This window comes from Enoplosus armatus, chromosome 2 (assembly GCF_043641665.1).
Source record: "Enoplosus armatus isolate fEnoArm2 chromosome 2, fEnoArm2.hap1, whole genome shotgun sequence".
NCBI classification, from domain to species: domain Eukaryota; kingdom Metazoa; phylum Chordata; class Actinopteri; order Centrarchiformes; family Enoplosidae; genus Enoplosus; species Enoplosus armatus.
The window spans coordinates 25,873,092-25,897,072 of NC_092181.1; the positions used below are offsets into that span (position 1 = coordinate 25,873,092).

At 42.4% G+C, this 23,981-nt stretch overlaps 1 protein-coding gene across 1 annotated transcript in view; it reads right to left on the minus strand.

Annotated features, from left to right (window-relative positions):
- cacna1ab (calcium channel, voltage-dependent, P/Q type, alpha 1A subunit, b) overlaps positions 1–23,981 on the minus strand; it is a 134,088-nt gene that overhangs the window by 55,869 nt on the left and 54,238 nt on the right. Inside the window, exons 5-17 of the mRNA XM_070919141.1 lie at positions 9,693–9,784; positions 9,170–9,322; positions 8,552–8,739; positions 6,441–6,544; positions 6,172–6,287; positions 5,986–6,030; positions 5,466–5,558; positions 4,989–5,186; positions 3,392–3,504; positions 2,168–2,280; positions 1,382–1,513; positions 1,204–1,276; positions 50–170 (exon numbers count right to left, since the gene is read on the minus strand). Of these exons, the coding sequence (XP_070775242.1) occupies positions 50–170; positions 1,204–1,276; positions 1,382–1,513; positions 2,168–2,280; positions 3,392–3,504; positions 4,989–5,186; positions 5,466–5,558; positions 5,986–6,030; positions 6,172–6,287; positions 6,441–6,544; positions 8,552–8,739; positions 9,170–9,322; positions 9,693–9,784 (1,541 nt within the window). The remainder of the gene's footprint in view (positions 1–49; positions 171–1,203; positions 1,277–1,381; positions 1,514–2,167; positions 2,281–3,391; positions 3,505–4,988; positions 5,187–5,465; positions 5,559–5,985; positions 6,031–6,171; positions 6,288–6,440; positions 6,545–8,551; positions 8,740–9,169; positions 9,323–9,692; positions 9,785–23,981) is intronic.

Consider the following 23,981-nt stretch of genomic DNA (forward strand, 5'->3'; position numbering starts at 1 on the left):
CATATTGTGCATTTGTATATACGTATATGTGAGCGTGAAGGCAGGATACAGTTGCCAAAGAGTGTGAGGACGATGAAGAAGATGGAGAAGACCATTCCTTTGTCGTTCACTCCTCCCTGGGACTTAATGCCATCGTACATCACCATGTTCCAGTCCTCTCCCGTCAGGATCTGCAGAGAGACAACAAGTGGTGAGAGAGAAGGTCAGAGATTAAATCTTACTGGTTTGATGTATTCGCTAAAAAAAACCAGTCATTTATTGGTACTCATTTAAAAAAACCAGTTGTTTCCATGTGTGACAACTTCAAAGTGAAAATGAATTAAATCCAATCCTCAACATTTTTATTTTTCTACATTATTTTGATGTTAACATTCATGTGAAAAAAAACACTGAAATGAAATGAACTAAACTGATTTGAGATAAGAGTTGAACTGATGGAGGAGGCAATATTTTAAATTCTGATTGAATGCACTAAGCCCAAAGATACTTCTAACACGCTGATGCATTTACAGACTCTCTCACACACACACACACACACACACACACACACACACAGCTGGCCTCTGAGTCACTCAGAGACAATACAGCAACACAAATGGCTCTTCACAAAAGCTGTCTCTCTTTCTGAGTAGAGGGAACACAGAAACATGGAGACTGTAGTCAGGACTGAACAAGTCATCTGACAAACTGATGACATGACAACAATGGGCGTCATTAAATTTCACTCTTGAAAAGGGCTTCAGCTGTCCTGAAACTGTACATGAGTGTGTGTGAGTGTGCTTACAGTCATGTGTGGAAAATACAGTAACTCACTGGTACCTCATTTGCAAAAGGACAGATTTTTCAACCACATTGACACTCAACAAGTTTTATTCATATCAAATGTTTTTAAAAATTGACATAAAACCCCAATTTATGGCATACTTTGATGAGTAAGTACACTTTGAACAAAGGGATAGCTCAGAGTTTATCAAATCTAACTTTGTCCTTGTGTTGAATGAATCTATATATGTGAAAGAAAGTCATAGCAGGTTTTAAAGACTTTTATGAGCGAATTAATCTGTGCTCAAGAACCTTTATCCCTGCAAAGAGTGGGCCACATGACTCGCTAATTAATGATGCTTACCGGTCAGTGTGGGCCACATCATACCAATAATTCATTTATTTTTGTTACAGAACAACATGAAAAGCTCTCTTTCCTACCTGAAACACAGTCATGATCGCTGCTGCAAAAGTGTCAAAGTTAGTTGGTGGGGTTCCGCCTTCAAAGTTGAATCTGAGAAGAAGAAAAGAAAAAAAGTGGAATACCATGACAATCGCATACACGAAGAAAGACAGAGATAAGGTTAACACAGAGAAGTGAGCTTGTGTGGATACTGACTGTCCTCCAAACAGCTGCATCCCCAACAAGGCAAAGACCACAATGAAGAGGAAGAGGAGGAAGAGCAAACTGACGATGGACTTCATGGAGTTTAGCAGAGAAACCACCAGGTTTCTGAGAGGAGCCCAGTACCTGAGGAGGAGGAGACATCGGGATTTAAACCGTTTCAGTGTGGATATACTGTGAATTTAATCTTGCAATAATCACTATTTACACTATTTTGATTTTGATTTCACACACAAAAAACAGCAAATACAAAATATTCTTAAAACAATGTCCAGAACTAATCTTCAAATCATAAAACGTTTCTTATGAGGGATTCCTGTTAGTACTAACTGTCTATCTGTGGTACAGTAGAGTAACCAACTTCAGTTTAACATAGAGCAGAACCTGGTCACATCTGGTCCAAGGCTGAGAGTCAGAGCTAACTTATTGTGCAGCTCTAGCTGTATAGGGAATTGACCTATAAAGCCTGGTGGCAGTCACCCCAGAAATACAGTTTCATGAGTTCACCAGACAAAAAGACACATTTTCAAGTGAGATTTGTCCAAATGAGCAGCGTGGTGACGAGCGGGGAAGAAACAAACGTGCGCGAGCCAAATCCAATTAAAACTTCTCCTGAAGGGAGCGTCAAAGAAGTGTCATCGTGCCAAAATCCAGGAACTGTTTAGATGTTACAACAGTGAAAAGATTTTCAAATTAAAACACCAAAATCTCTTTCCTCATTATCATCACTGTCTGATGGACAGACATGCATATGTAAGAGTGAGAGAGAGAGAGACTTACTTAGTGACTTTGAAGATGCGCAGCAGTCGCAGAGCTCGTAACACACTGATCCCGAAGGACGTGCCTGGCTTGATGGTGGCCCACACCACCTCGAAGATACTGCCCACAATTACCTGCACATGCAATACAGTCACATCCTGTTGAGTACATTCAGGGTGTTTGCAGCTATCAGACTCAATTTTAAAAATCCACACTGATGAATGCTGTTATTTACACGTTTATTATAAATGATTAGTTTCTGCTGTGCAGCTGAAACCATGTGTTGAGTCATTTATGGATTTCTTGACATGTGTATTTACATCCAGATACATATCAAGCAGTGAGATGTTTGCTTGTTTTCCTGCAGATACGTTTTCTAAAGTAGCTCCACGGGCTTACGTTAGATTTTCACGTTGTTTTTCCGGGAAAGTGACGGGGATTGATAGGATTTTATCAAATCTGGATCCTGGTATAAAATGGGGCCATTAAATCAGAGTCCTTTCGAGTCTCTTACTGAATCTAAACAGCTAAAATTCAAGTTATGGCACACAGACTACACGTTAGCTAATTTATCAAAATATTTTGTACACCTCTCTTTGGAAATAAAAAAAGGACATTATGAAAGATCTGATAAACGGTTTATTAGACTACAAGCTTACGAACTCCGTATTTTACCAACTCATAACAGATCCTAAATAGCCTCAGCTACATGAATCCAACTCTATTCACAGGAAACTTCTAACTTCTAGTTCTCTACAACTTTACTGGCAACAACTGATGCATGAAATGGTTCTGCAGCCATCTCTAAGTTCATATAAGCTTTGAAATCATCATGGAGCTTTTTTTTTTTTTGTTAATTTTTGATGAATAAACATGAAAGTCAAACCAAAAACAAACAAATTAAATAAAAATCCATCCACTGCCAGCTGACTGAACACAGTATTACATGGTGCCACTTTACCGTGTACTGCATGTCAGCACATAATATGAAGGAACTTGCCAGTAAGCCTCTGCAACAATGTCAGCATGACAAATGAATGCGCAGTTATTGCACATGTACTGGTGACAAACACAGCACTGAATCTGCTCATTGTTCACAGCAACATGAGAAAAAAATCTATTCCTCAAATCTCTTGATTAAATGGAGTGTTGGATTTCGCTCAAAGCCCGACAGTTATGAGCAAAATTTGTTTTTTTCACTGTGTGTGTGTGTGTGTGTGTGTGTGTGTGTGTGTGTGCACTCACCACACAGTCGAAGCAGTTGAATGAGGAGTGGAAGTAGGGCTGGATGCCCAGACCATACATCTTGATCAGCATCTCAGACATGAACAAACCGAGGAAGATAAACTCTGCATAGACTGGAGGGAGGAAGGAGAAAGAGAGATGGAAAGGAGGGAGGGAGGGAGGAGAGGGAGGAGACAGAAGCAGAGAGTGGTTTAAATGGGGGACAGAGGAAGGTGAAAATGAAAGAGGGTCATGGAGAGATAAAGTGTGGATTGAAAAAAGAAGAGAGGAAGAGAAATGTAGATGAAGGGAATACAGAGCGCAAGAGAGAGAGAGGTGGAGAAGTCAGATAAAAAGAGAGAAAGTGAGAGAAACAAAAGAGAAAGATGGCGAAGTGAGTGAGAGAGAGAGAGAGAGAGAGAGAGAGTTAGATGAGTGGAAGTCAATAGTGGTGCGAGCCCAGCAGCGTATGACAGTCTGGTGATGAATGGACTCCATCAGCAGTTACAGCTTCATATGCTAATGACACTGGACAGCGGCCAGAGACAACGAGCTGACTCCACCGAGGGTCCGGTGTCTCTGTGTGTGTGAGTCATGAAATAATGGAGGTCTACTTTAACTTAACAAGGAGAAAGTGAATATATATCATTGATACGGGTGAGTAGCTCCAACTCTTAGCAAAGCCTTTGTGTTCTTTCACTCCAAATGTTAAACAATGCGCTGCTCACAAAGCTGAATTTAATTCAATATTTATGTCTCAGGTCTCATTTATGTGTCAGACCAAAAGCTGCCACAGCCGGCTGTCCTCACAATGACACAAATATATGAAAAACATTTTCTTTTGCCCATCTAGTTTAAGTGTAACTGAGCAAGTAGGACTGAAACCAAAAGGAAGACGTAAAAGAAGGTGATGATGGACTAGATTCTGGTCAGTAGAGAAAATCCAACATGTTTCTGCTATTTAAAGCAGTTCTAAATGTAATTAATTTAAAGCAGTTCTAAATGTAAGTAAATGCGTTGTTTGCATGTGTAGGAGGAAGCAGTAGATTTTAAGTGTAAAAAGATGATTCAGGTATGGACGAGGTGTGTGTGTGTGTGTGTGTGTGTGTGGACAACTATAAAATACTGTGGCTTCAGATGTAGACCTGGTGTTGAATTTACTAACGCTAAAAGGTACGAAAAATATTTGTTTTTAGTCCAACAAAACTGTCTCACCAAAAAAGGACGTGATGTCACGGGTAGGTAAGGTTTATATATTATCAATTGTTTTTATTCCATATTGCTTTTTAAGACTTGTCACCTTCATAACTGTCATTTAAACATCAGCGACATTAAATTTAATTCCCATTCCAAGTTCTAGTATTGATACTAGTGACAGCCAAAGGTTGTTTCCACTTTGAACGAATGCTCGACCAGTCAGGAGGTGTTTGGGTGTGAGGAACTACAACCTAGAAACCAAAACTGGAGCAGAGTTTCTGGGGTCGAAAAGCACGTAAAGTTTCTCTTGTTCTGTCTTGGAAAAGTTCCTATTGTTGAGTGCATCAACATCAAGTGCAGTCTGCAGGTGAGCTGGATGCCTGCCTGCCTGTTGGAGTGGTGCATGTGTGTGTTTACTCACAGAGGAAGTCAGAGAGCAGCTCAGGCTGGTTGTAATGCACCGCAGCCACACACATGGTGTTGAGGCCCACCAGGCAGAGCACCGTCCAATAGAAAGCCTGCGTCTTCACTATCTTGCGGATGAAGAATCGCAGTCGTCGCTCCCTCTTATTGTAATTGGAGCCCTCCTTCCCGCTCTTTATACTGGAGCGGGCAAAACCTGGGGGGAGGGGAGGTGGGGTGGGGGGGCATGACAGTGTATAGTTGAGTTTGACTGATTAAATTATATTTTCCTCTTCTTCTTTTGGACCCCTCAGCACCACAACTTCAGATGATCTAAGGCTCATCATTAACATAAGATGACATTAGACATATTTAGCCAACAACCAAAGCACTGCAGTTTGCCTGGAAAAGAACAGAAACTTCTCACCTGAACACATGAACTACAGAAAACACTCGTTCCCCTGCATACGCCTATCCATCCCTCTGTCTTTCTTACCTACTGCATCTCCCATGTTGTCCTCTCCTTCCTCAGGGTTCAGCAGCTCCGTCTTGTTGTTTTTGGTTTTGATGGTCGGCCTTCGCCTCGAACCTGCGTGAGAAAAAAAAAAAGGATTGTTTCTTCATCCGTCTGTCTCACCCTTCCCACAGTCTGTCACTTGCAGCTGTATTGTGCTAAATACCACATTTGCACATTTAACTGAGCGATTCTGAAGTTGCTTAGCATTGTTAGCTAAACATGTTACTTTCAATTTCAGATATTTTGGAATCCTTATTTATCCTCTAGGAACAAACGTGGGGGACAAGACATGGATCATAGTATATTTGTACAAATCTGATGTCTTCCCATGATACAAGCTGTCACTGTGAAGGCACGATTCTCTCTGTCTCTGTTCTCTCTATAGCTCTGTCTTCATACTTCATACGTAATGTCATTAGCCTGACTCTTTTCTTCTGTCTCACTTACAGCATACAGTACACATACACGCGATTAAAGAAGAGAGAGGAAGGTCAGTTACCATCAAAGTTGCCTGTGCCGTCATCCTCAGCCAAAATCACCTCCTCTGTAAAAGAAAACAGGAAGGCAGGATGTCAGCACACGGCATCGGGATCTGGTTGGTTTTCACACACACACAGTATGTCTATACATGGACGAGCAGTGTGTGTCAGTGTGTGTGTCGGTGTGTTTGTCAGTGTGCACTGACCTGCTTTGCAGATCCACTCCAGGTATCCGTTGAGCTCTCTCTCAATCTGCTGCTGTCGCCTCAGCTTGAGGAACTCGCTCCTGTTCTCCACTCGCTCTCTCTCTTTGGCAAATTCACTGTAGGCACATTTGTCATTTTATTTCTGTCTTATTTTGCTCCTTTTCGATTGAACAAGACACAAAATATAAACTACACAAAGCACACGGGAGTATATGGTATTATATTTTAAAAAGAAGGACGGGAAAATTTAACCACGTGCAAGACCATACCCTGAGAGTACACCCAGCACCAGGTTGAGCATGAAGAAGGAGCCGATGATGATGAGGGGGATGTAGTACATCCAGTTCCAGGCACTGCCCTCCACATCATTACTCTGCAAGAGAAAAACACAGAGACAGATGTGTTATTACTGATCATCTAAATGTGCATGTTCTGTTATTCTTTTTACGACTGATGATGTGTGTTTGTTCTAACATTTTATCTCCAATAGGCACCGACTACATTTCCTCGGTGAGGGACGATTCTTTCATTGTTGTAGCTCGAAATACTTCCTACTTCCTTTACTTTTGTTTTGTTTTGTTTTTTGCAAATCATTTCAGTGGGATTTGCAAAAAAAACAAAACAAAAGTTCTGTTTAAATTCAGTGTTTCTCACTAAAACACATTGTGTATCCTTCCTTGAGTCCTAAAAGCTGTTTTTTGAATATTTTAAATTGTACATCCATGTTTGCTTGCTAGCAGTCTTCTTCTTCGCTGCTTTTGTTGGCACATTGCCGCCACCGCACGGCGGAATAGCGTGAAACCATCAGCAGGACGTGAATTGTGCTGCTTGTGTTGCCCAAGTGCACGTGCACCTAAAAACATTGCTCCAAAGCGCTACGAGTGGTCAGAAAATCCACAGCAGCTTTATGAGTCACTCATTCCTCTAAATGATTTAACAAATATTTCATCATGTAATAGCGTCAGCTTTATACTGCTGCAGTTTTAGGTGGCCTGACTGTATTGTTTATTATTTGAATTTTTTTATCTCGGCTCTCGCAAAAGAGATCTCAATCGAGAGAAAAGCGACGACACGGAGAACACGGCGTGTTACGTTACAGCATCTCCTGCTTTCACAAACACTGATCGCACCGAGGTGTCTGGTGAGCACGTCAGCAGCAACTAAAGTGACTGACACTGTGTCACTTCCTTCTTTCACTAAACAAACCCCGCTGACAATCAGAAAAATCAATCAGCATACTGGAGGAGATCGTGTTGCTGTGACCTGCGTAATGCCTAAATGGAACTATCAGCTGATTATTATCTGCTGCTGGAGTGCTGTGTGCGTTTGTTAGATTTTATACTGCATGGTACAGTGCAAGCAGCCCGTTCTCTATTAAACTTTCATTGGTTTCCTCCTGACTGCCTGTTTGAGAGTGGAAGTCAGCTTCATCCATCAGAAAAGATGTTAAATATAGAGCGAGACGGACCAGAATAGAGAGTGGAAGAGACGGAGGCGGAGAGAGAAGGAGAGCGACTCCGAAGGCAGGAAAAGGACTGATGAGAAGACGGATAAAGGAAGTCAAACAGAGAATGATAAAGAGAGAGGGGGATGGAAAATGGCTTTTGGACAAATAAATGGTGTTTTGAATCAAATCTCAAACTACTTTATGCTTCATTTAGCTGAATGAAATTCAAGCCAATCACCAACCTCCACACCCACCCACCCACCCCCGCGAGTCCTTCAGTGTGTTCAGAGAACAGAAAGAACATTAGCAACTATGTCGGTCAATTAAATACAAGCAAGTGTACATACTATGAAACGTGAACGGCGTAAAGGCAAAGACAAACTAACCCTATTTATATTTTTTATGGGATGCAAAGGATTGTACCGTTTACCCCACAATCGTCAAGACAAGGCAAGAAATGTATTGTCTTTCTAATCTGCATTTGATATGGATCTGTTTTTCAAACAAGACTTCTTGGCTAGTGTTTTATGTTGCCACCAATATGTGTCGCAACAAACCACACCAACGCAGACCCTTACACTTCTCAATAGACGTATGTGCTTTACGGTCTGAGAACAGCCTAATTCCTTTTTTTCCATTTGGCTACCTGGTTAGCCTAGCGCCTCTCCATAAGACAGAGAGATAAAAACGTATATATGTTGGGGTAAATACTATATGTGAGTACAGTAAAGTCTAGTTAGCAGTCAATTCATTTAGTGTAAAGATTTCTGAAGGATGTCTGCTTTAGCTAGCTTGCCGATTTATATTGTGAGCGTGTGACTTTATTGTTTATGACAGGAGATTGTAGCTCAGGGACATATTGGTTGGACATCTATACTAGATGTTATTAAATGTTGAAAGCAAAGTTTGGACTCACTGGACAGGCTAACTTACGTAGTACAGCATGTCTGTCCATCCCTCCATGGTGATGCACTGGAAGACGGTGAGCACGGCGAACAGGATGTTGTCGAACTGGGTGATGCCGTAGTTGGGTCCGAGCCAGCCACCTCTGCACACTGTGCCGTTAGGACACAACCGGGACGGCAACACTTTGCCACATGGCGATTCGTCCACTACCTCTCCTGATCAAAGAGGGAGACAGAAAGAGAGACGAGTTCACTTTGGATCAGAAAGCAAAACTTTTAAACAGGCGCTCCAGAGCTCCTGGTATTGAGCACTGTGGCTCAAAAGGCCATTTACATTTCAGACAATTTGACATACAGTGGTAGGAAACGCAAAGGTGTTAACTAATAAGATGAATGATGGCTCTGTGTCATAGTAAGTGTGACAGTGCGCCAGCATGCGCAATACCAGGACACTAAAAACTGAAGCAGCTAAATGGAATTCAGCCATCATTATTATTTACAGCTGTGACATGTCAAAATATCTTCCATGAAAAAGGCCTATGGCACACCTAAAGGGGACAGAGCCACCTTAAGATTTAAGCCTTAACTGGAGGAGTCTTAAAAACTCTAAAGTTTGGCCTCATGTGACTGACTTCATTCTACTTACGCGTGACTTCGTCGAAGCAGGTAGTGTGGAACTTTCCCATGTAGAACTCCAGGCCGATGATGGCGAACATGAGGATGGCCACAAACAACAGCAGGCCAATCTGCAGCAGGGGGATCATAGCCTTCATGATGGACTTGAGCACCACCTGCAGGCCTGGAGGATTAAAAAAAAACAAAAAAAAAAACAGAGGAGGAGCTTGTAGTATATTCAATAAATAATGCATCTGAATATAAAATGTAGACTGCATTCATAAGGCAAACGGGTACGTCATTATGAGCTGATTTGAGGTCATTTATTTCGTTATTTTGTTGAAGCATTAACTGTACACATGCATTAACATTTGCTGCTGTTACTCTGGTTCTAGTAAATACATTGTTGACTGCACTGTTTTCAAGTCAAACATACTATAGCTATGGTGTAAACAGTGTAAAAAGCAATGGGTGGTATACAGTAGTACCAAACTGTTTACAATATATGACAGAGCCTGTAGTTATTATTGTCAAAAACACAGAGCAGCACTTACTGGGAATCCCAGACACCAGTTTCAGTGGTCGTAGCACTCTGACGGCTCGTAGTGTCCTCAGGTCAAGCTGAGACCCCACTGACGACAAAATACTACAGAGAGGTAGCAAGAGAGAGGGAGAGAAAACAGTTCAACAGGTTATGTCTTTCAAAATCATCAAATTTGCTGAAACACGCTCGTCGCACCCCGTGACGTTCGATTTACAGCTGCAACATTATCGTGTAACACGCTGCTTCAGCACTCAGAGGAGTCAGAGGACTGTACATGGGAGAAACATATAAACACATAAAAAAATGTCAGTAATTCAGTAACAGCATGATGGCTCTTTCCACTGCTGCCTCATTCCCCATCTTTGACTTGGCTTCAGACACATCTCCTGTTCATACAGCACTGAATGCGTCTAAAGTGTGTGTGTGTGTGTGTGCATATGTGCATGATGTATAGCCAGCCGGAGACAGGTTGGAAAATTCCATGCTCTGTCTCGTACGGGGGCAGAAGGCAGGGTCTGTTCAACACGAGGGGGGGGGGGGGCGAAGAGAGGGGATGAGGAGGAGAGAGAGAGAGAAACGAAGGGGAGGAGCACAATACATGGACAGACTGTGACCTGTTAAGTCAGACATCATTAGAAGACAAAACAATTGATAATAAAAAAAACAATGTATATTTTCCGCAATATTAATTTTTGCATTTTTCCTTAAAGTTGCACTTCGCTGCAATTCAGTATGTCGGCAGCTGTTTTAACTTCAATACCAGGACATTTTATAAAGGTGACGCTTATTCGTCTTTACTAATCAGATACCAAAGTGATTTTGATTGGTCGCTTCCTGTGCTCGGAGAAGACTTCCTAGTGTCCATACACACGACTGAATTTAATTTAGGTTTAGTTACTAGTGACGGGACGTTCATCTCTATTACAGCTAAATATGTCTTTAACCTGAGAATGGCGGATTTACTCAATTAAATATATGTATACTGTATTTAGAAGTGCAAACCCTTCAATATATGCATGAACAAGACAGAGGACCAGAGGCCAGTTCATCTAATTTGTAACATGCAAGCTGCGATTTGAGATATTTCATCATTTCCTTTCACTCATTTCGACATTTTTCACGAATCAAATGCAGGCCTGAGATTTACTGACATAAAAAACAGCAGACAGATTTGCACTGTGGCTTTCATTAAATTTGCGCTTGCAATCTGTGTATATTTAGTCCTCGTCTTTGTAAGGCAGTTGCTCAGTGTTCAGTTGAATCAGTGCCTGGGACTCTCCGAGTGTATTCTGCAAGCAAAGACAACCTCATTAGGTGCAATACAACGGTTGTAGTTTAATTTTTCCACCATCACAACCTACAGCTGTGCTATGTGCATCTGCTCTTCAGTCAGACAGTGTTTCCACACAAAACTGGCCCTTACACTGCAGAATGAGTACACACACAAGCATCATCATCACTTCACACTATCGTATCTCTTCCCACCGATTTCTGAACCCTAAAATGCATTTGCAATTATGAAAGAGGTGCTGCTGTCACACAGCATGTGCCTCAGATGCCTGGCGAACTGATCTCGTAGGCATCTGCATTTGTTTGAGGAGTACTTTTTGTGCCAAAAGGCTTGAAAATCTTTCCCACAGATAGAAGAGCTGTCCCTTAAATCAAGCACTCCTGATAATGCCATATGAATTGTGGATTTGAACCATGAAAAAGTGAGAAAGCAGGAAGACAAAAGCAGCTACAGGGGGGGGGGGAGAGAAAAGCCAAGAAAATTAACAAATAGAGATTCAAGCAACTTGAAAAAATAGCGAGAGGGGCACAGAAAGTGAATATTTTGACATCTCTTCCTCCCATCCTTCTTTCTGTTCTATCCTCCCTCATCTTCACCCCCACCCCCCCCCCCACCCACCCACCCCCACCTCCTCCATCTCTCTCCAGGTTGGTTGCTAATTCCAGTAAGAGGTCATTTATTAACAGACACGGTAGCGGCAGCCAAGCCCCTCATTCCCTCAATGGCTTTTTAACTGCCACGGCTAAAGGCCATGCTGCAGACCTGAAAACACCGGACCTCAGCAAAATAAGCAAACAGCCTCCGGTCCAGTAAAGATCCAACAGAACATATACATTATAGTCTGACATGTCTCTGCGTAAATGAGAGCACACACCATACAAGTGTGAACCATGTGATCTGGAGGTGTGGTTTGACATGTGGTGCACAGTTCCTGCACATTTTAATATCTATAAGCCGATTTCCCATTTCGATTTTGTTCACGTTGTAATTTTTCTTCCTATACATTGCCAACAAATTGATATTGTGTAAAATTTTGAATATAATGTTTAATCTTAATTAATTGACAGTACTTTCACTTCATAGTTTTGTTGTAGACTGTGGCTTCCATTATTTCATATATTCCTAATTCTAAATCAATTTTTAATGTTTTATGAATTTTTCCTTTCTGTATCTTGTTGCTATTTGCTTCTCCAACTGGTACTTCCCCATTGGGACCATTAAAGCTTTGGATACATTTTCAGTTTCACAGTTGGATTTATGCATAGATGAGGAGATGGATGGAGCAAAAGAGCAAAGGGTCTGTTTTGATATCTCGAATCTAAACTCTCACTTATTCTGCTTTTCGGTCTCTCTGTCATTCATTTTCTCTCCTTTTGCTCTCTGTTTATTTTTGTCATTTCACTGATTCTTTCCCCCCCCCCTACACCTCATTCGGGGGCGAACGCAGAGCTTCAATATTCATCCGTGCGAGACGGCAACCATCCGCTTCTGCCAGACAGCCAAAGCTCCAGGATGCAGTCACCCCTGGCAACGACTGAACCTGCCCACAGTGCACTGAGGTGGCCAGTAGAGGGAGCAGCGACTGTGCTGCCGGTTGCGATGGGGATGGAGGGATAGGATGGAGGGGGAAGGGCGGGAACGAGTGTTAGGAGAGAGGGAATCAGTAGAACAACAACTCGAGTGTAAAGGAGGAACAGGTAAGAGTTAAATGGAAGGAGAGGAAGAAAACAATGGAGGAAACATGGCAAGAGAAGCTTAATAAGGATGTGGAACGACTGTTACAACTATCATTATTCTATTTCATAAATTAGATTTAATATATCACCATGACCTTTGCTGGTGAGGTACCATGAATGAATGAGACAAAAAGAAAGCATTAATCAAAGCTACTACATTTACAAACAAATGCATAATCTTGAAATGCCCAATTTTTGCCACAGTGACAGTAACCTTAAATAAATTGTGTGTACCTGAAAATAAGGCAAACCATGAAGACAAAATAATGGCATTGTGTCCATGTTGAAGAAAAACTTTTGAAACTTTCAATACTGGGGAAAAGAAAATATGTAATTTGGCTAATTATAGCAGTCATACCAATTTTGGCCAAAGAAAATGGAAATATATGCCAAAATGATCCTTGATATCACTGAGGCTAACAACTCAGCTAGTTTCATTAATGTTAGCATTCCTCTGTAGGTTAGTTAATTATTTCCAAATAACTTTCCAATTACTATTAGTAACATTATTCTAATAATTTAACTATTTCTTTAGTGAAGGCTGTTTGACATTAAAAACTGTTTACTAGCATTGTCTGCTAACGCTAACTAGCATTGTAGCTAGCGCAGTTTAACCTGGGTCTCGTCAGAAGATGCATACCAGCATCTGCAGGCTATGAATTAGTATTTGGGATAAAAACACAGCACATATCGCTGTAATTTGAGACAAGCACATATACTTCTTTTTACGACTGTTTTTCTTACATTTTCAGTTTAAATGCTAATCCTTGCCTCAAAAGCTCGAAATAATAAACGCTGTGTGACCAAAAACTTACTAAAAGCACATTCAGTGGCAGGGATTCTATTAGACTACACTGGAGATGATAGTCCCTGATGAAACATCCCTCGAGAGACACGGAGTGAGAGGAAGAGCGAGCAGATTGAAAGAGAGTGATAGTCCTGTGTGTCAAAAGTGTGAGATTCAACTGCTGCGAGAGAGAGAAACCCCAAAGAGAGAGAGACTCAAGAGAGAAAGAGAGGGAGAATGTTCTGTGTGTAGGGAGGAGGTGTTTGGACAGTGATGACAGAGGCTCTCACTGCTGGGAAACACCTAACAATCAACCTGTAAAGCAGGTGTGTCTCTCTCTCTCTCTCTCACACACACACTTTAAACTGTGCTATAACATGCTAACAGTGAAATAACAGCAATATAGCACAAAGCATATAAGAATTGTGAGATTATTGTATGTATTATCATGCTGTAATATTAACGATTAATATTGCTGTTTATTTGTTCATAATATTTCATTGCTAGCAAAGCTACACTAGTTGATTTTGTTCCCAGTTCACTGTTGACGTTAACAAGCTCAACAGTCGAAAACTACCAGACAGATCTACAAACACTGAAGTGTGTGACGTCCTGCCGTCTGTCTCTACAGAGGGACACCACTGTGGTGGTGATGATGATGATGACTGATGATGATGATGATTGATGACCCTGATGATGAACATCTCGGAGGTCACTCGCCACCTTCACTTTGCCCGGTCTCTCCCCGTTCATGGCATTGCCATGGCAACCCGGCGATTCCTCTCTTCGCCGAGTCTCCACGGTTACCGACCTGCTCTCATTCATAAGCGTTGCCAGGGCAACGCAGCTCTGGCTCATTGATGGAATCTCGGCACTGCCGCAGCAACGGGGATGGGAAGTGGGTCTCCTAACGATTGATTTTCAACCCCTCCAAACCCCCGCATCTCCCACCCACACACTCTCTCACACACACACACACACACATTATCCTTACCTACCCCCTCACACCCTTTTTCTAACAGCAGCTCCTGTGCAGCTCCTGTACATGGTGCAAGCATACAGTATATACACACAAGCTTCCCCTGCATGCAGACACACACACACACACACACACACACACACACACACACACACACACACACACACCAAACGTGTGCATCCTTTTACCGAACACAAATACACTCACATCAAGCACACATACATACATACAGAGTACGATTTGGTGACAGTGACAAATGCAGCGCAGCCCAGGTAGTATGGATGACCCACTTTCTCTACTGCTGCTGGTATGTTGAACACTGAAATTGTTGTTTTACAACATGCACACAAACACACACACACACACAGACACACACAAACGCATAGAATCAGATATAAGTGTCTGATTCGATACGGGTCGTTCTAATCCAGTAATTTAGGGATGCTGTTTAACCAGGAACGTAACTCCAATTGACTCTGACCGATCAAATCAGTCTGATTGACAATAATGTTTAACCATTTATTAAGTAAAGCCAAAACACAGCCATCGCTTCCATCTACTGAAATTGAAAAAGTCATCTGTGCATTCATTACAGTCCATTTAGGCTCCACTATAACTCCAACCTCAATTTCAGCATTTTAACACCGACTACCTGTGTGTGTTTGATTTTAAGATTTGCTGATCTCCTTTAAGCATTATAACAAATGCAGTGCCACATACATGAGGTCTCCATTGATGTGATGCCAGCTTATGTAAACTGGCACTAATTAACAGAGGACGTGGAGCTTGGTCACAACTAAGTGACTTACACATACCACTACACACTAACATTAAAGCTACAGCAGGCAATATTGTTGAATTATAATTTCGGTTGAAATAACTGTGACCATTGCACGTCACTAACAATATTTACTACTGTAGCTTTAATGTTGGACATGTAGTGGCATATATGAGCTGATATTTACTTATAATGACACATAAAACATATATGATGTCATAAGCTCATACATAACATGTATGTGCCCGTGTCAAAGACCGTGTGTATGTATGTAATGCATGCTGTCACAGCGTAGCTTCTTTGGCAAAAATAGTAAAGACATGCACTCACAACATGCAAGAGACTGGGACATGTTCCAGCCAGTGACATGTGCATGAGCTGTGTGTGTGTGCGTGTGTGTGTGTGCACATGGTTTATGTGTGTATTGTGTGGAAATAGTGTGGGAGTGCCATGTGTCATCACAGTGTGAGCTCCTGTCCCGTTAGTGTGTCCCACTGAGCCCTAACCCCCCCCTCAAACACACACACACACACACACACACACACACACACGTGATGGACAATGTTCCAGTGTGACACCGTGCACAGTAAAGGAATTGGAACAATATGTTCGAACATAATGTAAGAAATAAACAAATGGCATCATGCATGTTGAAAAACACTGGTTCCATCATCCCCATCATTGTCACCATGGTTACTTAGATGTCTGCCAAATACATAAATGTAAATAATAAGCTCCCTCAGCTGACTGTCATCGACACGTATTGACTTTTGCTCTGGCAGTTATTCATTCGCTCTCCATAATGGCTAAAGGTATGTCAGGGTCACGCACCAAGCAGAGAGAATCACAACATAGACATGGATAGTGCTCACGAGCACAATGACCTGAAATTGTTGAAAGAGAAAAACAAATTAAACGACACAATGTGTTTTGTAACTGCGTTTTCTGATCTGATGCCGATATCGGCGGGACAACAATAACAACAATAATAATAATGATGGAAACAAACGTTGAAGTCAAATGTTTTGTTGACCCATCCATCTACCTTGACCTCCTCCCTACATAGACTTACACATTGTTTTTTTTTTACTTTTCTGGCCTTTGTAAAAGTCCTGTACAGTAATAGTTTACTTGTCTGGCTGGTCTACAAATGTTTGCGGAGCAGCACGGATATAGTCGGGGCGGTAAACTCTTCACAGGAAAAATGAAGGTACATAAAACTAAATGATTTTTCCTCTCCAAACCTCTCACACCAGCCCCGCTCTCCCTCTGTCTCTCTCCTATAGATACAGGACATTAAGCAGCACTTTACGACCGTTATGTCACCGCCTACCCCCGACCTCCGCCATCAAGGTGGTATGCCCCAATCACTTTCCCTTATTGGGAGAGCCCATTTGCTAGGTGCAGAGGGGTGTCGGGAGAGAAATGGGTGGTAGGATTGGAGGTGAAGGGGGTTATTGTAATGGCTCAATCACCTCAGGGATTGGGAATCTTTCCCACCAGCTTATGTCATCAGACCCCTCCCTCTCACTTCATCAAAGACACGGCTTTCTTTTTTTTTTTTCAACGTCTCATTTTATCTCTTCTTTCCGTCTCCTGGTCGCTGAAGCTTTCATTGGCAGAGGCAGGATGGAAGCACTCTCATTCTGACCACATTCTCCATCCTCATCTCCCCCTTCCTCTTCCCTTCCCTCTCTTCATTTTCTCGCACTCACATTATTGCTGATCTCAGCAGAGTGCTAACACTCAGCTGATGGACTCTCTCTCTAACCCCACCCCCAACCGTACTCCCTTATTTTCCCTTCATTCCTTTCTTTCTCCAACCTTCCTTTCGAATCGCTCTCTTAGTGCTTCTGTTTTCTTCTAATTTCACTTCATGTACGACCAGGTGGAGGAAGGATGAGGAGAAATGAGGGTGGCCGATAAGGAGGGATAGTCTTGTCCTTCCTTCTCTCTCCTCTATGTCTTTACTACATCCATCCACCCCTCTGTCTTTTGATCAGATAATGTATATGTTTTATTAACCTTTATTTATCTAGGGATGGTTTGCTGAGTGTGCATGCTTTTCTGCAAACACCCTCTGGCCACTGGAGGGTTTCGAAGCTTAAGTCTTTTGCACAAGAGCACCTTGATTGCTGGATTTGAACTAAAACTGGGGTGAGATCAGTGGGGTAGAATCCTTTTTATGAAATAAAGAATTTGTTGTTGAGGACATTAACCTCAAACTGTTCCTGTCAAAAGGCGCGAAAGCAGTAAAAGCAGTAACAGACTGAAGGAAGTTAAATCTGCTTTCGCTTCGTATTGCTAGATTTTCCCAGCTGTATAAGTTCAAACCAGTAACTTAATTCTCAGCAGAGTTTTGTCAGTCCGGCTCCATCCTTCCATCCATCCCTGTCCTTTAATTATATCAACACTCGTCTCTTTCCTCTCTCCTGTTCACCCACGTCATTCTTTCCTGTGTCTATAATCTTCCCCCAGTTTTTCCATTCACCTCTCGTCTCGTTCTCTCTCTCTCTCTGTCTCTCTGTGCTGGGCCAGCTGATTGGCCCACCTGTCCCTCCGTCTCCTGCCAGCATGACTCTTGGACCTCGCGAGGGCACGACGTCTGGATTCCTGTGTCCTTGTCTGTGTGCGCCTTTCCTCTCAGTGCGTTGGTGGGTGTTCGCGTGCATGTAACGTGTCATGTAGTTGAATGTTTGTGCGTAAAGCATGTGTGGCTTGCTGTCTTCTCTAATCAACCTTCATCAAGCAGCTGTTTAGACAAAAACGTTACCCAATATACAATAAACCGGCACAAATGGCAGACAGACAAAGTTAGCGACTACCTGGTGAAGAAAATGTCCAGCGGCTAAAGAAATATTTTTCTAATAAGTTGGTGCAAGTATAGTGAATATTGGAATTACGTTCATCAGGTAGCCAGCAATACGACTCCAGTGCAGCTCAATGCAGGTTAACTATTATGAAAAATCAGCATTGGTAAGGCTTACAGGACCTGATGCTGTAGTCTGCTAGCAAAACATTTATCGGTGTATCAGTGGTGAAATGATCACTTCAGCATGTTTACAAAACAATCAGTTGTTCAGTCATGTGTATGGCCAGAGGGGGTGTTATGTTACCCAAAAGGTAAAATCTATTGATCTCCTGAAGGAGAAAACCTTATTACGGTTTATTTTTTTCCTTCCCTGCCAGAGGGGTCAGAGGTCAGAGTCAGGCAGAGAGCGGCAGAGCTGGAGCCGGTAAAGATTAAGTGTCTTGCTAAAGGACACTTCAGCAGAACAAACGCTTGTCAACACCGTGGGTGTGATGATGAACTGGTTTAATGCCGAACTTTACCACCCTGCTGCCCTCACATTGTGTGTCAGTTGGTGTGTGTTTGTGTCTGTGACTTTATTTCTGGGTGTGTGGGTGTGCAGAAAGCACCACACACTGCAGCAGGCTTTTAGCAAAAAATATATTTTGTTTAAAGGGACATACCACTGACTTGATTTCACAAGTTTTGTTTCAAAATGGCTGGCTGTTCCGTAGTGACTAACAGAGGTTAGGCAAGTTTTCCTACACTTGCTGTTAATACAGCAAGTGTGTCAAAGTATATTTAACTGCAGCTACTAAGAGCAACGAACCTATGCTGTGCGCTACTTTACATGATGAAGTATGTCATTCGTCAGTGCCTATGTTTAATGTTAGAGAACAGATTGTGATTTGGGGTTAAAATAAGTACCTGGTTAAGTTGTTTCCCTCATCCAAGTCCACGTTGACCCATCCATCCATGTCAAACTATTCCCTGTGTGAGTTCACAGACGGTATCCTCTCACCGGTGAAACGAACCTTACTATGTGTTAAACTGGCTACAAACAAACTACAAAACTGGGTGTCTATTTAAACACAACACCCTTTCGTCATCATGTAAACAACCATGGTGTAAGCTTGATGTTACACTTTGTCAGGTGCATTAACTTCTGTGTCAGGACACCTCAGAGGACACACTCCTCTCCTCCTCTTCACATTCTGACGACCTCCACCTTGTCTATTGCTTTCGTATATCAGAACAGCTCATTGACTATTATCAAACATACGGCCATTACAATGCTTGTGCAACCTAACACCCTTTATGTGAGTGTGTGTTCATGTGCAGCAGATAGCCTGCAGGGCGCAGAGTTGGAGGGTATAGGAGAACATATAGGAGAGTGATGAGCCTGTAAATGACTGCAGAGCAATAATGATAATGGAAGTGATGGCAAAGGGACAATTTTAAACCAGGTACTCTCCCTCTCCCTCTCTCCCTCTCTCTCTCTCCCTGCGACCTCATTTTTCTGTCCCTGCTGGACTTCATTTCTTAGCTCAATGTTCATACGGTATTTTCTCAGAGGAGGTACTGTACTTACTGTAACACCTGTGTGTACCAATTCCCAATCTTAAATTAAACTTTGCAGCGTTGGAGAGTGACCTGAGTTAGATGATGTTTCTCAGCTTCAGAGGCTTAATGTGTTTCGTCTTAAACTCCTTTTTTTTTTAACCTTGATGGTCTGAGTCGATACAGCTGGATGAATATCTTTATGAGGACCTGTTTCATCTAACCTGTCCTGTTTCTGACGCAGATCTCAGCTGTGAGTCGTCCCCACAGTGAGTCAGAGGTTCCTGTTTCCCTCTGTGTTGAGTTCCTGATGTCGTCTGATGTTACACTATTGACTCAGTGTGCCATCTTTTTTTTCCCAGAGATGAAACGAGATGTTTTTCTATGCCCCTTGGGGTTTCACTGTCTCACCTGTACAGTTTGTTCCTTCTCTCCTTTAAGAGACAAAAAAAGACTCATGCATGTAAACTAAACCAAGTTTTAACAGGCAATGACCACTTTGATGTCAGTAGGCCTGTTTCTGTCCATCTTGGCGTCCTAGGCCAGACATCCATTGCCGACCCTGAGATTATGTATATACTAGCATTATCATAACAATCGAGTCAATAAGATAAGCATTTTTCGGAAAGATAAATCCCTGATGACGCCAGAAAGTTATTTAACAACGCTCACTGTATTTCTAGAATCCAAGGACTCTCACCTCCTACATAGGTTTTTAAAAAAGGTCCCAGATAGTCTCTTACAGACCGAGGTACAGGTATTCATTCAATCAGACTTTCACTTATGAATATCCTGACTATAATTTTTGCTCTAATACTCTATTTTGGTCCGACATAATCCAGCCCGAAAGTGCACACGTAGGCCGACATTAAAATTAGTCGAACACGACATTCAGATGAAGCTTGTTTGCATGTCTGCCAACTACAGCCGCTGCCTTCCAAGAAAGAGCAAACTACAAACTTTCTACAGCCACCTTTCAAGTCTACAAGAAGTGAGCGCTTGATACTCCAAAGATATACTTTCATGTGTGTTTTTTTACTGCTCAAATTCACCAGGAGTAATAAAAGAGTGAGACAGAACCACTCATCCTGCAAAACAGACGTACAAGTCTGTTGTATACTGTTTAAAAATATCTACTTTGTATGTGTAAAATGAGAGGTCTATTTTTGAACACTGTGTCTGTGAACATCCATTAGAGGTAGGGACGTCTATGGTGTCCTCTCATTGACTGACGGGCCCAGACTCTACCGTAAATGATTACTGTGTGACGTCACAGCAGGGCACCGAAGATCAATGGACCGCCATCCCTGAATACTAAATACACTCGTCACTGTCTGTGTGTATGTGTCCTCTCCTCTTTTTCCCCTCTCTCATTAATTCTTGTCCTCATCAAGCGTCTCTCTCCAGTGTGTTTGCCAGGAATGAAGTCAGCACACATGCATGCACATACACATGCACACAGTCACGACTCTCACAGCACAAACGGACTCACATAAAGAGAGAAAACCAGAAAGACAGAGTCTGACACTATTAACACGTAAAATCAAACTAAACTAAATGTCTGAAGCCCTTGTAGTGGGTGCAAGATGCTGCGACGTTTGTTACATACCACATTGTGAAAGTGTTGAACCAAACAATTATGGTTTAGCTATTCTTGGAGGCTTACCAGTAGTGGGGCTAAAAATACAGTTTGCCCGAAGGTAATCTCTATAAACACATATGCAGAATCTGTAGGCAAGATTTTGGTATCGGAAGCGAATGGTTTTCATTCGTAGTCCAAGTAGTATTGACCAATCACGGTCGAGCGGGCTTTGATTGCATGCAGGTAAACAGTCCATGTGGAGACCAAAAGAGGCGGAGCGACGACAATTTAGCTTTTTATCTATCTCGAAACCCTAGAGATGATCTTTTTATAAGCTTTTTTTTATTTTATTTATCTGCATTCAAGTCGTCCGACCGAAGCTGCAAGTCTTGGTCCGGTTATCTGCTGGTTACACCGGAAGTCCTGAAACATTGGCCGTTGTCCCCAGAAGCGAAATCGTCGACGGGTTCCGAGATTGTCCTGAAGGTGGCACTACAGCAAAGGTCACGGGGTCATTTAAATCATAAGGGATTATCACATTAGGATCATGAATGTGCTTAGCAAATTTAGGAACTTCCAAACAAGGCAGTCAGGACATCTAATAAAGCAGTGAGTTTTCCTACATTGCGCAAGCGATGCAACCTTTAACCAAGTGTGAACCCTCAAAAGAAACTTCCAAACATGTCTTCTCTCTCACTTGGTCCTTACATAGATAGTAATACAAGAAAACACTCACACACACACAGCGAGGAAACATGGTAAACATATGCTAGCTTCATGCAGCATGTGCTTGAAATATGACTATAATTGGCGATATAGGCCACGCATAGTATTTAAATACAGAAATACAGTGTGTGTGTGTGTGTGTGTGTGTGTGTGTGTGTGTGTGTGTGTGTGTCTATGCACCACAAGGTAACAGCAGAGTGTGTGTTATATAGGCTGAGCTGAGTGATTGATCACAGGGAGCAGGGAAAAGCAGGTTACTGCAGCGCTTGCTCTCACACACACACACACACACACACACACACACACACACACACACACACACACACACACACACACACACACACACACACACACACACACACACACACACACACACACACACACACACACACACACACTCCTCTGAGCGTGCTCCTTTCGGCGTTTGCTCTTTCTCATTTTCCTCTCTCTCTCCCTCCCTTCCCCCCCCTTCTTCCATCTTCATCTTTGCCTTCCCTCCTCCTCCCATCCTTCCTCCAAACCTCTCTCTCACACCATACATCACTCTTCCCTCCTTCCTCCTCAAGCTCTACCTCCTCTCTGCTCTCCATCACTCTCACGCCTTCTTTAACAGCCAAACCCATCTTGTATTCCCTCTCTCTCTCTCTCTCTCTCTCTGTCCTGTTATCCAGAGCCCAGGGGAACGGACAGACATCGTCACGTGTCCTCTTCTTCTTCCACCTCCTCCTCCTTTTCCCTCCCCCTGTTATCTAGCTGCAGTAGTACAGCTCTGCTCCGCTGCTGCTCTGGAAAGGGGAGGTTTCATCTCTCACAGGGCTCCCTCTATTTATCTGTATATCCATGCCACATCTATCTATCTATAGCAGATGATTCTCTTTACCTTAATTTCCCTTTAAACATACCGAACCTACGATGTTGTCAGAACTACAGCTTATCTCGTGAGAAACTGTGGGAGAGCAAAGGCGGTGAAAACACGTGAACACACCTTTACCTTTAACTGGCTACAGTTAACACGTTGAGTGACGAGACGAACAACACATTTCACACATTTCACGCCCCAAGAAATGTGAAGCTTTGATGGGTACGTATCGTTTGTGTCACAGCCGCTGTTGTAATCTTGTTTTAGCTTTGACAGATAGTCATTATTGTTTTTTGAATTTCATTCTAATAATGTACATTTAATTGAACAGAGAGAGAGAGAGAGAGAGAGAGAGAGAGAGAGGGAGCTATTGCCATAACAACAAACCCGCTCCCCCATCTCTCAGAGAAGTGACATTTCACTTTGCCCTGGTTGCTGCTCCCTGCAGTGCTGCTCTGATCCAGCCTGTGTGTGTGTGTGTGTGTGTGTGTGTGTGTGTGTTTGTCCTCATTAAAGACGGCCTGCGACGGAGGGGGGAGTGGCCCTGATCACACACTCACACCTTGTCAAACCAGACCTCTGCCGTGTCTGTGTGAGTGTGTCTGAGATCAGAAAAGAGAGAAAATTCATGCTACTATAAGATGCACACACAGGCACAGGCACACGCACACACACACACACACACACACACACACACACACACACACACACACACACACACGCACACACACGCACACGCACACACAGGTTCAGAGTAAGGATTAAGTGTAAAAACGTAGATCCATTATTTTTACGCTTTTTAATATTGTTATCAGCATCAACATTTATAAAACACACTTTTTGAATTGAACTTTGAATTGACTGAAATGACTGTGTGTGTGCGTGTGTGTGTGTGTGTGTGTGTGTGTGTCTGTCTCCCTTCACAAACACTATATCTTGTTACCATCTCCACCCCCCCCCCCCTCTCTCAGGCAGCCATATTTAGATCACTCAAAATTAAGTTAGTGAGTAGGTAATACACATTTGTAATATGTGCAGATTTTCATAAAAGGATCTGTTTCACCCAAATTTTCTGTCCCCATGCGTTACATTTCGTCCCTGTGCAGCACTGATCACAGTAGACAGAGTCCTCTGTGGTGAGGACAACTCATATCATATCAACACTTAAAAAAATAACAGACACTAATTGAATTATTCTGCATTATTGTTT